Here is a 16,333-nt window from a genome sequence, read left to right on the forward strand (position 1 = left end):
GCTCAGCTCCATTGTTAGCCTGCTACTTAGTGCCTAGCTGTTTAACAACAGTCCATGTGTCTTCCTCTGGCGAGATACTTTTCGGTTTCAGAAACTACTGCAGGGAAACAGCGTGTTAAAACACAACCATGAAAGCAGTTTTCCCGGACGGGCATCAGCTAGCAGCTAGCTTCATCCCAGCTAGGTAGCAGCTGACACATGGGTGCTGCTGACAGCGATGAGAGTATAACACACACTCACCAGAACCACCTGGACACGCTGAAGATCACCTCCGAGGCATGCTGAGACGAGAGCAGCTGTTATCTGGAGGAACACGTCGTTGAAAAGAAAGATGGACCTAGTTTGGTAGAAGAATGTGGTCCGAACAGAGAGGAGGCAGAGTGGAGAGAGAGAGAGAGAGGTTTCTGTGTGTGTTGACAGCTCAGTGGGATAGACTGAGTACTACAGCAGTAGTGAACTGGACTGAACTGGCTGTCTGACGGCAGGAAGTGACGAGAGGAGACGACGCAAGGTGGAGAGCGAGCGCGCCCATCACCACTATAGAGTAGGGTGGAGATTATTACAGCACTGATTACAGCAAATCACAATCAGATTTTCTGTAATCACTTATGTAATAACATTCATGTATATATATATATTTAAAATGTTCAAAATGTACCCTAAAGGGAGATTTGATTTTTAATACTCTTTTCAACATGGGAGTGGACTAATAGATAGATAGTAACTTTATTGATCCCGAGGGAAATTCAAGTTTCCACTATATATATATATATATATATATATATATATATATAGGCTGGATATTATTAAAGCAATGAGCAAATCAGCTATATACATATATATATTTAAAATGTTCAAAATGGTCCTTAAAGGGAGATTTGATTTTTAATACTCTTTTCAACATGGGAGTGGGAGTATATACAGATGTAGGCAAAGTTGTTGGTAACGTTCCGTTAAAGAGAGAAAAACCCACAATGGTCACTGAAATAACTTGAAACTGACAAAAGTAATAATAAATAAAAATTTACTGAAAATGAACTAATGAAAATCAGATATTGTTTTTGAATTGTGGTTCAACAGAATCATTTTAAAAAACAAACTAATGAAACTGGCCAGGACAAAAATGATGGTACCCCTAGAAAAGATGTAAAATAATGTGACCATAGGGACATGTTAAACTAAGGTGTGTCCTGTAATTAGCATCACAGGTATCTTCAAACTTGTAATCAGTCAGTCTGCCTATTTAAAGGGTGAAAAGTAGTCACTGTGCTGTTTGGCATCATGGTGTGTACCACACTGAACATGGACCACAGAAAGCTAAGGAGAGAGTTGTCTCAGGAGATCAGAAAGAACATTATAGACCTTCATGTTAAAGGTAAAGGCTATAAGACCATCTCCAAGCAGCTTGATGTTCCTGTGACTACAGCTGCACATATTATTCAGAAGTTTAAGGTCCATGGGACTGTAGCCAACCTCCCCGGACGTGGCCGCAAGGGGAAAATTGATGACATATTGAAGAGACGGATAATACGAATGGTAACCAAAGAGCCCAGAACAACTTCCAAAGAGATTAGAGGTGAACTCCAAGGTCAAGGTACATCAGTGTCAGATCGCACCATCCGTCACTGTTTGAGCCAAAGTGGACTTAATGGAAGATGACCCAGGAGGACACCAAATCATAAAAAAGCGAGACTGGAATTTTCCAAAATGCATATTGACAAGCCACAAAGCTTCTGGGAGAATGTCCTTTGGACAGATGAGACAAAACTGGAGCTTTTTGGCAAGTCACATCAGCTCTATGTTCACAGACGCAAAAATGAAGCATCCAAAGAAAAGAACACTGTACCTAATGTGAAACATGGAGGAGGCTCGGTTATGTTATGGGGCTGCTTTGTTGCATCTGGCACAGGCTGTCTTGAATCTGTGCAGGGTGCAATGAAATCTCAAGACCATCAAGGCATTCTGGAGCGAAATGTGCTGCCCAGTGTCAGAAAGCTTGGTCTCAGTTGCAGGTCATGGGTCCTCAAACAGGATAATGACCCAAAACACAGCTAAAAACACCCAAGAATGGCTAAGAACAAAACATTGGACTATTCTGAAGTGGCCTTCTATGAGCCCGGATCTAAATCCTATTGAACATCTGTGGAAGGAGCTGAAACATGCAGTCTGGAGAAGGCACCCTTCAAACCTGAGACAGCTGGAGCAGTTTGCTCACGAGGAGTGGGCCAACATACCTGTCAACAGGTGCAGAAGTCTCATTGAGAGTTACAGAAATCACTTGATTGCAGTGAGTGCCTCAAAAGGTTGTGCAACAAAATATTAAATTAATGTTACCATCATTTTTGTCTAGGCCAGTTTCATTAGTTTGTTTTTTTAAATGATTCTGCTGAACCATAATTCAAAAACAATATCTGATTTTCATTAGTTAATTTTCAGTGAATTTTTATTTATTATTACTTTTGTCAGTTTCAAGTTATTTCAGTGACCATTGTGGGTTTTTCTCTCTTTAACGGAACGTTACCAACAACTTTGCCTACGTCTGTATATATATAAATTCAAAGTCTTGTGCCCAAGTCTGGGGTCATTTCTTTACACTTTAGAAAGTTCTTCCAGAGCTACAGAAGACATTATACATTATACTCTTTCCCCAGACTGTTTCTACAAGAAAAACAGATCTGTATGTGTCAAATCAGTGAGTCCCCCTTTTACAAAGCTCTCAACTCACTAGTATATGATCCTTTGTTCTGAGTTATTCAGTAACAACTAGGTATTCATTAATCAGAATTCAGTCTCTTATTCCTTGCTCATTCACTGCAACTTTTCAGGGTTTTGTGTTACTCCTGAACAGTTTCCCCTCTCCCTTCTCCCACCCCCCTGCAAGGTGAACAAAATGTCCCGCAGGCTCAAATCATCCAGTGTCTTCCATGTCCACTGCAGTGGAGCGATCACTGACGCACGGGCCAAGAAAAACAGAAAGGCTCGTTCCCCCACTACTGCTTCAGAAGTGCTAATCCGTGCTCTTCATCACTTCTGCAAACAGAATTCCACCTTTTTATATGGGACACACAGTTTGTTTTCCTTTGGCCATGCAGTCTCAAAAGGCACAGAGATGAGGCCCAATGCTAGCTCAGCACTCATCGTGACATCAGACGGTTTTTACGGAGTACAAACACATCATTTTTTTCCTTTAGTTTAATGTATCTGTTAGGAAATACAGATGAAAAACTTGTGTCTAGGTCTATTTCCAAGATGGTTACATCAACCAAATAGATTAATCTATTACAAAATAATGCCCCCAGTTAAGTCGAAGAGAACTGTTTGCAATGTGAGCTCCAGTTAAACAGCCACTATGTGTGTAATGATTGACCTTATTCAGCATCTCAGATTTCAGGCCTCTTTACTAAGCTATACACATGGGATACATTCCTATCCATCAGCAACATTAGATTGGCCTAAGCAGCAGGAAGCACTGCGTGGCTTTTCATTGTGGTTTGATTAATCACATCCCAAACGTATTAAAGACAAAACAGTTACAGAAATAAATATTTATGAAGCACTGACTGAATTAAAGATGTCAAAAGTACTTCCACTATCAGTAGGGCTGGACAATATGGTTGAAAACATTATCACATTATTTATAGGGATTTCATGGCATGACAAATCTATATAAAACCACACAAATGATAAAAACAGATGTTGAAAGCAGTTCATTTGTTTCCAGTGTACAATACATCTAATTCATCATATGTGCCAAACAAAACCCCCTGCTCAAAATCATTAATTTAGTCATTAATCATTAACTGATACAATAACATGATAAGATCATATTTCATGACAATGGGGATATTCAATAAACAGTATTATTGAATTGTCTCACGGCCCGACCTATCGTGTCATGTTTACACGCCAAACAAGGTGTCAAGTTACATTAATTTCTACTGCTGATATCAGCAATTGCTTTGTTCATTAGTTGTTTCCCAGTCATTTGTCTCGGACGGACATGTCACTTGAGGAAATGTAACAGGGAGGAGTAAAATGTGCCCCATAACTTTGCCCTAATCTTTGTATTGTTCTGTTATCAGGTTTTAGGAAGTCCCTTCAGTTAAAAATGCCCCCCAGCATCATCGTCCAAAGCCCCGGAGCAGGCCGATGGACAGAGTGGTCTGAGGGATGATGGAGAGGACGGAGGAGCCCTGGCCGTCTAGTCTGGTGCTTATCTGCTCCACCGGGCCTTTTCCCAGTCCAGCCCTGATAACCCAGGTCGACTAGCAAAATACAGGATATGACCCAACAACCCTGCAAGGCAGCAGGGTCGCAATATTGTTTTATTAGGGGAGGTCTTTTCTGTAAACTGTCGTAACAGATCTCAGTTCTCAGAGGTCTTGATGAATGCAGTCAGAGTTTAGACAATAGATGTAGTTGCCTCTGTGCACTGACAAATGGCCATAAGTTAAAGGAGACATGTCATGCTCATTTTCAGGTTCGTACTTGGATTTTGGGCTTCTACTAGAACATGTTTACATGATGCTTTCATATGAAATTTTTCTCATACTGTCTGTCTGAATATACCTGTATTCACCATCTGTCTGAAACACTGTCTCTTTAAATCCCCCTCCCGAAAAAGCTCAGTCTGCTCTGATTGGCTCAAGTCTTCTGATCTTGGCATCCCACAAAAAACTGACTGGGTTGTCTTATTTCACAGTTTGTGGGGTTGGTAAGCACTCCAGACACCCAAATGTATGTGCACAAGCACTGAAAAACTGTTTTTTTCACATCACGTCCCTTTTAAAGTAACAATCTCGAAGGTCTCCGTTTCATTCTCTTTGGTGGCGCTTGTGATTTTTTGTCGGGAATGTTGCCACAGACACAGAGTTCATAATACTCCAAATGCAATGGCTTTTTATCAGTAGTACATATTCACCATTGTGTTACCTCATTCGGGGATAGATAGTGACTTCACAGACGTTTATTTAAAGGAACAGTGTGTAGGATCTGGCGGTGAGGTTGAGACTGCAACCAACTGAAGCCTCTCCCGCGTGCTTAGCGTGTAAGATTGCTACGGTGGCCCACGCGAAATTGCGAATGGCCCTCTCTAGAGCCAGTTCTTGTGAGAGTACTGTAGGTCATTTGGTGCAGAGCCAGTGCGTAGAGTGTGTGTGTGTGTGTGTGTATGCGAGAAGTGAGTGTTGAAGCAAGAGAGGGAGAGCGGAGGCGACGGGAGCGAGTAATTCCAGCCCGAGTCATTCTGGACTACTGTAGAAACATGGCGGACTCCGTGAAGAGGACCTGCTCCCTAGGTAGATATAAACGGCTCATTCTGAAGTAACGAAAACACAACAATTCTCATTTTCAGGTGATTATACACTAAAGAAAACATACTTATCAATATTGTATTCCATTTCTGCCAATAGACCCCCCTAATGTTACAAACTAGTCCTTTAAAAACTGTTTTTAGATTATTACTTTAAAGACAAAGCTGCTCAATGCAACTAGAATGCAACATCCAGCATTACCAAGCAAAGACCTACAAATTTCACCATCATTTTACCCACACTCGCCTGTTGAGGTGATGAGAAAGATACGCACACATTAGCTAAACTGTAAAGTTAAACAACACAGATAACAGGTCAGTGTTTACACTTTTTTATTTCCCCCTCAAATGAATGCATCAGATGTGTATCATATTACTAATTGAGGTTGACATTTGTTTGTCGTTTTGCCAAGCTTGCAGAAGAGGCGCTCTCTCCCTGTGGGAATCCCGACACGGCACAGGTTCAGATGTTAAAGGGTTCGGGGTTTGTTGGCCACTCTTGAGGTGGAAACTCATTCTGTTGTTTTGCTGATGGTTCACTCCACTGGGCATTTGCCGCTTCAAAATCCCACTGGAAAATATGGACAGGTCGAGATATTATTATAGAGAATTACAGCCAAAGGATTATGGTGTCATATTTTATGATCCTTATAAAAGAGTGGTCATTCCTTAGTAGCTTATTAACCATCCCTGTAGCTATTCAGTTATTATGTGTCTATAGTATTGCTCACACCATCTCAACTGTATCCGTACCTTTCATCTAGCACTTCTTCGTTTTGCCTAATCATTTCAAGAGCACAGGAATATTTGTTATTACTCTTTCGGAGTCCCTGATCCTTATCCCATTTAACACGGGTTATTTGTAATGTTAGAGATTCTGAAATTATTTCTTTCTCTCATGTTGTGTAAGAGACTCAGCTAAATGTCAAGAATGCAAAAGGCTTAGTCTTGCACACACACAGAGTTAAGTCTAGGGCAGCAGGCATCACACAAGTGACCATAAACATCTCCCAAAATAGCAGAGGGTAACACTGGCCCCCTATAGACAAGGCAACCATTCTGCACTACTTCCTAAGCAGACAGGCCCAACCCAGTGCTGGTCTTTAATCAAAGATCCTTTACAGGAGAACAATTGGGCCACTAGGCAAATCTCAAACAATTCCACCCCTCATGGTACCCCTCAGTCCCCGTCCCCCCTGTCCCCCCCGCCCCTCACCTCCACCTCAGTGGAGAACCGGCACTCAAGCAGAAATGTGCAAGAAACACACAGCACAATAGACAATTCAAGCTGCTGGCGGCGGTGAATTCTGACTGCAGGCAGCACGCTCCAAAATGTTGTGTGGTTTTATCATGATCAGCAATTATGGTGATATCATGAAAAGCAGGCACAATTTAAATTCATGTTTTATTTAAATCTAAAAATAGCCCACTTGCACTATGATCTTTTCTTTTCTGTCCTCAGCTCACTCTGAAACATTTTACAGTTGGGTAACCTCTGCGTTCAAAGGGGACATATCATGCTCATTTTCAGGTCCATACTTGTATTTTGGGTTTTCTACTAGAACATGTTGACATGCTTTAATGATCAAAAAACACATCATTTTTACTACCCATACTGTCTGAATATACTTGTATTTACCCTCTGTCTGAAACGCTCAGTTTTAGAGCCTGTCTCTTTAAGACCCCCTCCTGAAAAAACTCAGTCTGCTCTGATTGGCTTTCGAGAAAAACATGGCGCACCTTTGCAAAGATAGTTCTCAAGCCGATAGATTCTAATGAGCCTGCATGGGACATAAGAAGGGGAGCCACATCTGACTGGCTTGTTGAATCACATGTTTAATGGAGGACAGAACCTGCCAAAATAAAAAATAAATGAATAAATAAATAAATGACTCGATAAATAAATAAATAAGTCATTAAATGTAGCAAAAATATTAAAATAAATGTAGCCATTGATTAATTGATAAAATGTGAGAAATTGATATTTCTGTTTTAATTTGCTTACTTATTTATTTATTTATCTTTGTATTAATCCCCGTATTTATTTACTCTCACTCTAAATAAATTATTTAAAGATTAATAAAATAAATACATAAATAAATAAATCAAAGGGACAATTAAACAGAAGAGTAAATTAATAAATATGGGAATTGATTCAAAGATAAATAAATTAGCAACTTAAAACAGAAATATCAATTTATGTCTCATTTTATCAGTTAATTAATGACTCATTTTATTCTTAATATAATTTTTGCTAGATTTAATGACATTTATCTATTTATCAAGTCATTTATTTATTTATCGAGTCATTTATTCATTTATTTTTTATTTTGGGAGGTCCTGTCCTCCATAACAAGTGAGTTTTTCATAATATGTCCCCTTTAAAATGTAGTGGAAAAATGTTGTAAACAAATAAAAAGTGACAGTTTTCAATGAGCAGGCTTGAAACAGCTTCTGTTAACTCTAACTAGGAAAGTGGGAAAGAGAGGTAGGGACTGATCTATGAATTTACCTGCTGTTGTCTTTGATCAGAAAGACGTCAGACTAACAATTTGTTCAGAAATGATTAGAAAACATTAGCAGCTATCAGGACTTTACAGATTTTGTTTTAAAGACTCGCTGACTAATCTGAGCTGCCCCCAAAACACAGAATATTTGGAAGATCCTGTAGTGTTTGGGGCAAACAATCCTCCACCAACCAATGAGAGATGAAATTACTTTTGAGCTTTATCACATATAACATGTACACACAGTACATTTTAAAGCCCTCTCACTTCTAACACACTACTTACAATAAGGGCATTCACGTCATTTGCTTTTTCCTGTTTGGTGAACGGTATCGAGCTGCAATTGTTTGTGCTCGCACCATTTGCCTTTGTCTCTGATTAAATGACATCCTCCATAGCCTGGCTTTCTACAGCAGGGAGGTTCACTTGTGGCTGTGAATGCCTGAAAAGGAACAGCTTGTAATTTCACTCTCCCTGCAAACTCAAACTATGCCTTTTCAAAGAGAGGAGAGTTTATAAAAAACAAGACTGTTTTTGTTTTTGTTGCTGTGTAGCCGATATTTAATTCTGGGCACAGTTGTACACGGCAGAATGAAGCCACGTGTCACTTCAAATCACTACTTAAAATACAAACTCTCTCTCCATACACTTTTACCCACAAATCCGCATGCACACACACAGGCGGGTCTCTCTGTAGAGTTTGACTCATCAATCCTACAAGATGATGACTGTTGTCTTCTTACAAGAACCTCTGACGACTGCCTGATTTACTTCCCTCAGAGTCACATGTGAAAAGCACATCCTGACCTGTGGTTACTTCTTCTTATGACTTCCTCTGAGCTCTGGATTTTCATTTGCTCTTTATGATAATTTCTAATATGTGAAGCATTTAATCTAATCTAACAGGGACAGCCAATACCTACAGGAGGCATGGATATGCAGAGATACTTGATGTAGATCAGGGGTATCAAACATATGGCCCGAGGGCCAGAACCGGCCCCGCCAAAGGGTACAATCCGGGCCCACTGGATGACTTTGCAAAGTGTGAAATTTTGCAGAGAAGTAATTAATTCCATTTTTTTCAATAAAATGTACTGCTATTCCTATTTGTTCCCACTGTCCTAATAAGAGTAGCAGGGCCTGTGCTGGAGACACTTTTAGATCCCACGTGCTTACTGTCTGCTTACATATTGCTGTCAAGCGTAGGTTACTGTTAATGCAGGAGCTGCTGGTGGAAAATGTCTTTGTCAAAAAAATGAAAAGTCCCAGAGTGTTGAGTTTCCAAGAAAAATGGCCCAGTTCCTATTTCTTTACAGAGGTAAATGGGAAGCCAGTGTGCTTTGTGTGTTCACCTTTAGGTGCTCAAGGAATATAATATTCAGCGCCACTATCAGACTAGAACAACAGAAAACGGAGAAAATAAATGAATTATTGGCAGGTCTGAGGAAACAGCAGTCTGTTTTGAGTGGTAGCTAAGAGATCAGCGAGACATCTCATGCGGTTTACATCTGTTATGTAAATGGATTGCTCATTAATTGTGAACGTTTTCAGAATGTACTTCTTTAGACTAAAAGAAAGCGAAACATTTGGAGGTGTTATTTATAGGTTAGATTATTATGCAATGGTTTAGTGCTCCGGCCAATTTGATATCAAATTTGGCTGTTATGTGGCCCAAGAGCTAAAGGGAGTTTGTCAACCCTGATGTAGATGGATAAAAGAACAGATAGTGGTGTTTCAACCCTTGTCTTGACTTTCACCTCTGCATGAACTTCTGTGCTGAGCCGAGAAAACCTGTTACACAAGCTCATATTAAAGGTCAATAAATTAAAACAGATTAAGAACAGAAGTTAACAGCCTTCGAACACCCTGTTCACACCCATTCATACTTCCACTTCACAGCACCATGTGCAACGCACATTATGTCAACCACTGTCGCCACCTAGTGGCACACTGTGGGAAGTACACTTCATAGCTGTATTTAATAACGGGCTTGAGTCTGAGATCACTGTTTGAAACTTGTTCAGTAACTATAAAAATGCAAAGCTATTCCTGAAAATATGGCAACGATTGCAGAATAAATATATTACACAATTTCAAGACAACAGGAAATGAAAAATGGGAAAAACTGGGTTGTGTCTAGAAGGTAACCCACAATTTGGGAAACTTTGCCACGATGATTAAGGTTAGGCATTGACCTTGAACGGTTCAGGATAGGATTAGGGATGCACGATGATATCGGCACATCATCGGTATTGTCAGATAAAGGCTTGAAAATGAAACATCGGCATCGGACATAAATTAACATTTCCTCTGATATGACGGCAGATATGTTACATAAAAATGAATATGCCATGTTTTACAGGGCTCCAGAGATGCAACCAAAAATCTGTCGAGAGTGACTAAACATTTTCATTGGTTGCACCCATGCACCTGCACGGCACCTTTATATGTAATGATGTTCTTATTTATGATCATTCTAGCTGTGTAAAGTGTCTTTGAGTTTCTTGAAAAGCGCTATATAAATAAAATGTATTATTATTATTATCATTAATATTATATGTGTGTGTAACGTTATTTTTCCCCCCCACCTGCACCTGAAAAAGAAAAAAGGCATGTGTGTATGTGTGAAACCGCACCCTCTATTCCTCCTGGAGCAATATCACAACCATAAATCATATCGGTAATTCAAAATGAAGAAAACTATTGATCGTTTTTTTGTCCTCGGCCCTGAAAGGCCTGGCCCAGACATCATTGGCGGAGGTAACTGCTCCACCACCTGTCTCCCCGGTCCCCAGTAAACCTGAAACAGCCAACAATATGCATTGCATTTATTGCAAAAAGTGTGGCCAAAGCATGGTTGGGAACAGAGCTTTTGCCGTCGAAGCATCGAAGTTTTGAATTGAAACGTTAAAAAAAGCACAATGTCTGAGCTGTCTGTGTTACCTTCTAGACACAACCAAAAAACTTAAGTAGATATTTGATGAGTGAATACTGCTGCACTGCTGATTGAATTCAAATAAAGGTGAAATATTACTTCCAGGTTATTACTGGCTACATTAAATCAGAGGGGTTAAGAAGACACCTGTGTATTGTATAGTTGCTGCTACATCAGTGTAAGTAATCTGATTGGTTGGCAGGTTTGAAAGAAAACATCATACTGCTCACCAACAGGGCTCCAACCCACCTCCAGATCGGAGCTGACTGGTGAAGAATCACAGGATGTATCTGAGGAGCAGTAACTGTCGACTCGGATTACTCGCACCGTTCTGTTGAGAGGCCACTCCTCCACCTCCTTCTTGGACAACGTCACCTCCTTGAGGCATATCTGCAAAACACAAAAACATATAAATTCTACTGAAAGGATGACCACCGATTGATTGAGGTGAAGAAAATATGCAGCAAGTGCGCAGCGTGTTCCACCACAGATTCTTCGCTCACTTTTCCAGCAGGTTGAACACTGATGTCCATGTAACGGCCCATCTCAGTCATCTTCTGGACATTTTTTGTCTTTGAAGAAATAGAGTCATGCTCAAACCAAGACAGCAAAGGCATCATTAGCATTCGTTTTAAACAAACAACTCAAATCTTGCAGTCTTCTGTTTACTTTATGCACATTTAAGCAGACACATCAAGATCATTTAATGAGTCAGTGGCACAGTAAGTATAATTCCAATATTGTCAATGTAAAATATAAAACAATTAGTTAGTTAGTACTTTATTTACTCAGGAAGTTTGTTGAGATCAAGATTCCTGTTCGATCCTTATGGTTTAGTAAAACAAATAAGACCTAAAACATGAAGTATGAAAACTTACTTTTGTCCGTACTGATGAATGAACCTGTTTTCTTTGTCTCTTCATGACATCGTTATCCTCACCTAAAAGGCTCTCTGTGTCTGGAGGAAAACTGGCAAACAACTGTGTGGTTCCTCTCTTCCACCGATGGATGACAAGAATCTGACGACATTGGATTAAAGGTCAACAAATCACACCTGGTTGAAAAATCATCAAAATTCACATGCATTCAAGCAATTCTATTTATATATAATTGTACTGTGTGTTATTTCCCAGAGATCAAACATTGTGGGCAGTATTGTGAAGTTCTTGTCTTGTATTGATGACTTTTGGGTTTCTGTTTGTGCTACTCTTTCGCTCTCTGTTCAGTCATGGTGTCTAATGCTGTTGCTGAAAAAGTTACCAGAGAGAGTTCAGAACTTGGGAAAGCTGAATCAATATTGTGTGATCAATACTACCAGGAACCACCTGCAGTTCTGTGGTCGATGCCCTGGTTAAAGGGATTGTTTGGGTGTTTTGAAGTGAGGTTTGTAGGGGGTACTTATCCATAGTCAGTGAATTATCCCCAGTAGATGACACTCCAAGTTTGGAGAAGCAGACAGGAGTTACCGCACGGAACCAAAGCAATGTACTACTGTGGACGACAGCAAAAGATATTTTAGCCGCCTAAAAGAAAGGCCCAACTAAAAAAAGTCAATATCAGTTTAAGTGTAGGCTACATTTAGAATATTTTCGTCGCTTTACCTTGCCATGAGACAGCCCTTTCTGACAGGGAACTGAAACTGTTGTATCCATCTATGCTCTCACCACCTATTGAAAAAAAAATGTAATTTTACCTTGCAGAACACGGGGGTTGCTGGTCTACCGCTGCCTCGATCCGTTAGTTTGTTTGTGCTATTGTGTGACTTTGGTGAATCCGAGCTAACCAAAGTCACACAATAACAAAAAACTAACTAAATTACTGTTTTTTTAAATGGAGTCTGGTTATTTTGGCGAGAGCATAGATAACGGCTTCAGTTCCCCATCGGAAACATTGACTATATAGTTCTCTGGCTTCAAGGTAAACCGGCGAAAACATTATAAATATACTGTCCAATTAAACTGATATTGATTTTTTTTGGAGGGCCTCTCTTTTAAGTCTGCTGCTGGCCCCGTACACAGCAGCACATTACTTTGACTCCTGTCTGCTTCTCCAAACTGGGGGTGTGCTGACTTTCATCTACTGTAGGTAATACACTGACTATGGATGAGTACCTCATACAAGCCCACTTCAAAACACCCGTTAAAGGCTTTGGCAGGAGTGTTATTCTGGTGTGAAGCCGTGAGCCTGACAGAGTGAGTAAGATGCGGTCACTCTTTGCTATATAAGGATACAAGAAGGTCCAGGGTGACACAGCATATTGCTGACAGCAGCCACGGCATGACTCTTAAAAGAAAGCCAAGCTGAGTGTCGTAGAGGAGAATGGCAGCAGCATAGAGGACACCAGCCAGAGAGCACAGCAGTCCAGAGAACATGTAGGCCCAGGTCAACATCTGGCCTCTGTACTATAGAGAAATAATAAATGAAATTCATTTAAAAGCGATTTAACACTGGGAACAATTTTGTGAAAGCAATAAGAAGTGGATCCGACACTAAATGTATTGTTTGTCACTTACTACTCTGCAGAGTGCAGGGAACCTGGAGGTACAGGCGATGACAAAGGACAGCAAGCCCAGTGTGTAACCAAGGATTTCAGTGTTGTCCTGTTAGAAGAACCGTTTAAAGTTGTTATAATGTCAGATACAATACGAGGTAAGGATATATAGTCTAAATAGGGTTGTTGAAGAACATGAACATCCATCCACACTACAGAAATTGTAGATGCCGTGAAATAAAGTATTTAAAACTACAGAGCGCCACATAAGTGTGAGTAAAGTGCAAATTACTGGTTCCCAACCTGGATGTCACGACGTTCACGAATTTGTCTGAAAGGAAGCCTATTAAGTATGAATGATTGTTAAAAATAAAAATTGTAAAATTGAGAATTGTAAAAGAAAGACATAACAGGCACAACTCATCTGTAATGCAATATATTCACAGGAAATCAAATGATCTGCTCACATTTAATCCAAATCGCTTCTTTTTCGCAAACATCCTGCAGTTATTGCGTTCACTATTTGAGTTAATTGTAATTGTTCTGTACTGTTATTGTTTTGCACTGAATATAATATGAAATATTCATAAAATATGTCACTAACGGGGGTCGTTTCCTGAAGTAAAAAGGTTGGGAACCACTGGTGTAGATGTAAAAAAAAAAAAACATTCCATCTGTCACTACACATGAAATGTAAATGTATTTGTCCAGGGAACTACACTAAAGTCATATAAGGACTCCAACTAGCCACAGTGGTGGTGTGTGTGCTTACTTGGAGGGTGGCATGCAGCAGTTTCCTCCTACTGAGAAGCCTGTCTGCTGGGCGCTGGGTCACCCTGGACTTTAGAAAACCTCCTGCAACCACCATCAGTACACACACTGCAAGGAGGTGCTGCCTCCTCCGACCCCTCATCATCCTCTGCCTCCTTTCTGAGGGAGAACACACACACACACACACACACACACACACACACACACACGGTGGTTGTTGCAGCTGGACACAGTTGTAACACATCCTCTATTCATGTGTTCTGTTATCTGTAGAGCGTCTCTGATAAGTCTCCTCACTGTTTTGCCTAAAGGGCTTGGCCAGTTGGGTGCTAATAATAAAAACACCTGTGCTACCTTTCTCTACTTTGTTTTAACAGTATTTGCATTAATATTATTATTGAGATATGGCATTTCTTACGGAAGCCCTGAAAGGCAAGCAAGAATTTTCTTTTTTTTTCTTGTGATCCATTTTCTAAATCTGAATTATTTTCTCTCCTGTGTTTATGACTTAAAAACATTTATTTTGCAAGGATAATCTTTCTAAGTTTTTTGTCTGTGAAACAGGTAGCAAAATAAATTTAGTGTGATTTTTCTAAACCAGAAAAAAAAAAAATCCCTCTTGCCTTTCAGGGCTTCCATAATTTCTCTGAACATTACCTGTCTTTGAGTTCCAGCACAGGAGCACATGGAAGCAGCAAGAAATCAAACTGACAGCATCCACAGCAGCTGCAAAAGCACCCATCAAAACCTACAGAGGAGAGAGCAGAAAGAAGTTATTACTGCATGTAAAATGTTTTTTAAAAAGTAGCCAGATGAACAGGATGTTACCTGGATGTGCAGCTGTCTGGACAGGATGGCTCCAGTCGTGCTGCACAGAGCACCGAGGAGGCTGTAGAGGAGCAGGATGGTTCCTCCAGGATTATCTCCTCCACACCTCTGATACACGAGCCTTTAAAGAGTTAACATGGGGATTAATGCTGGAACCTTTTCAACTCATTACTGGAACAAAATGCTGAGCTACTTACAGAAAGCATGAGAGCAGTAGAAGCAGCTCAGACAGAGAGCAGAGACCGACGGGGACGCAACGTTTGTCTGCATCCGGAGAGAAACAGAAAGTCACCGAATCGACGCAAAATGCAACCAAACTGGAGAGAAAAGTGTCAGGATCTCCTCTTGTCTGACCCTCTAGGGTCAATGCATGTCCCCCCATTATTAATTGCAAATGTGTTTACATTTCGTGGTGCTAGAAAGAAATGAATCCATGCAGCACCTGCACAACCATGCAGCAGTCAGACGCACAATGGAGCCAGTCTGCGGATTTTAGGGAGGAGCTCACCTGTGATGCACTTTACTGGATAACCTACTAGGGGTGTGAGGAAATATCGAATATCGCAATATTATGTTTTGTGATACTGTATCGATTCTCAAAAACACTATATTGATTTTGATTTAATAGTTTACAATGAACGATTTACTCAGTCAATACTTATTTCAGTTGCAAAGATATGCACCATCAGTGTATGTGCCCTCTCAAAGTATTGCTGTGATGAGGGATGTTACAGGAACTGTGATAAATGCAAATGCAGATCCCACTGTTCTGACTGCATAAAACGTTTTGTTTTTTTACTCAGATTGTATACATATGGCGGATTTTCTTTATACTATGAGAGTTTTCCTACAATTAGATTTAAAAAATACAATATATCGCAATATATTGAACCGTAACCCCTGTATCGTGATACGTATCACATTGCCAGATTCTTGCCAATACACAGCCCTACTGAATACTGGATGTTGTGGGGAAATTAGCTATTGAAGCCTCACTTTTGAAGGGTCATTTGAAATAGTTCATTTATTCTTAAAAGAAAATAAGTTAAAGCAAACGTTGTTTTTTATCAATTAGTTGGAGCTAAATCTGTGCAAAAGTTGACTTTGACAGACGTTTGCATCCAATGTTCAGGATCCCAGGTATCCCATTACACTGAATGCTCCCGAGGATGAGGCCTAGAGGTGGTCCTGATGATGGAGGGAAGTTTCTATTCTACTTTTTACACCCATGGCATGGAGGAGCAACCCTTTATTCACAGGTTTTTAAAGAAGAACTAGTCCAGTTGATCCTGGGAGTTGGGCTCTATAGACCTCCTCATTTATTGTGGACTTGACTAATTAACATTAAGTGACCCTAGTTCTTTTCTGCAGCTGCAGTATGTACTAAAGTACGTAAAACGTACTGTTGCATGTAGTATGCATACAACTGGGACATACTGCTTCTTCATAGCTTTTTGCATCTTGACCATCTTGCTCATAACCACAGAGCA

The 16,333-nt window shown here is 40.2% G+C and overlaps 3 protein-coding genes across 8 annotated transcripts in view; 1 reads left to right on the top strand and 2 right to left on the bottom strand.

The window, feature by feature from the left end:
* The window catches only part of atp13a3 (ATPase 13A3), a 43,123-nt gene extending 42,663 nt beyond the window's left edge, over window positions 1-460 (bottom strand). For all 4 annotated transcript variants that reach the window (XM_074636227.1, XM_074636225.1, XM_074636226.1 and 1 more), the window contains exon 1: window positions 241-460. The gene's annotated coding sequence lies outside the window, so the exon portion shown is untranslated. The remainder of the gene's footprint in view (window positions 1-240) is intronic.
* Window positions 1-16,333, top strand: part of bmb (brambleberry) — a 401,249-nt gene that overhangs the window by 155,220 nt on the left and 229,696 nt on the right. The window lies entirely within an intron of this gene.
* On the bottom strand, window positions 5,572-15,351 carry tmem44 (transmembrane protein 44). Of its 2 annotated transcripts, XM_074636231.1 has the most exons (11): window positions 15,041-15,350; window positions 14,844-14,964; window positions 14,673-14,763; window positions 14,017-14,174; window positions 13,267-13,353; window positions 12,985-13,155; window positions 11,632-11,772; window positions 11,257-11,325; window positions 11,003-11,143; window positions 5,749-5,882; window positions 5,572-5,692 (listed from the first exon to the last, which is right to left on the bottom strand). In XM_074636231.1, the coding sequence occupies exons 1-10, from the start codon at window positions 15,223-15,225 to the stop codon at window positions 5,775-5,777; spliced, it is 1,272 nt and encodes a 423-aa protein (XP_074492332.1). In that variant the 5' UTR covers window positions 15,226-15,350; the 3' UTR covers window positions 5,572-5,692; window positions 5,749-5,774. The 2 variants fall into 2 exon arrangements, with proteins under 2 accessions (XP_074492332.1, XP_074492330.1); XM_074636229.1 differs by having other exon boundaries at window positions 5,686-5,882; window positions 11,257-11,346; window positions 15,041-15,351.

The sequence above is a fragment of the Sebastes fasciatus genome, chromosome 5 (genome assembly GCF_043250625.1).
Source record: "Sebastes fasciatus isolate fSebFas1 chromosome 5, fSebFas1.pri, whole genome shotgun sequence".
Taxonomy (NCBI): Eukaryota; Metazoa; Chordata; class Actinopteri; order Perciformes; family Sebastidae; genus Sebastes; species Sebastes fasciatus.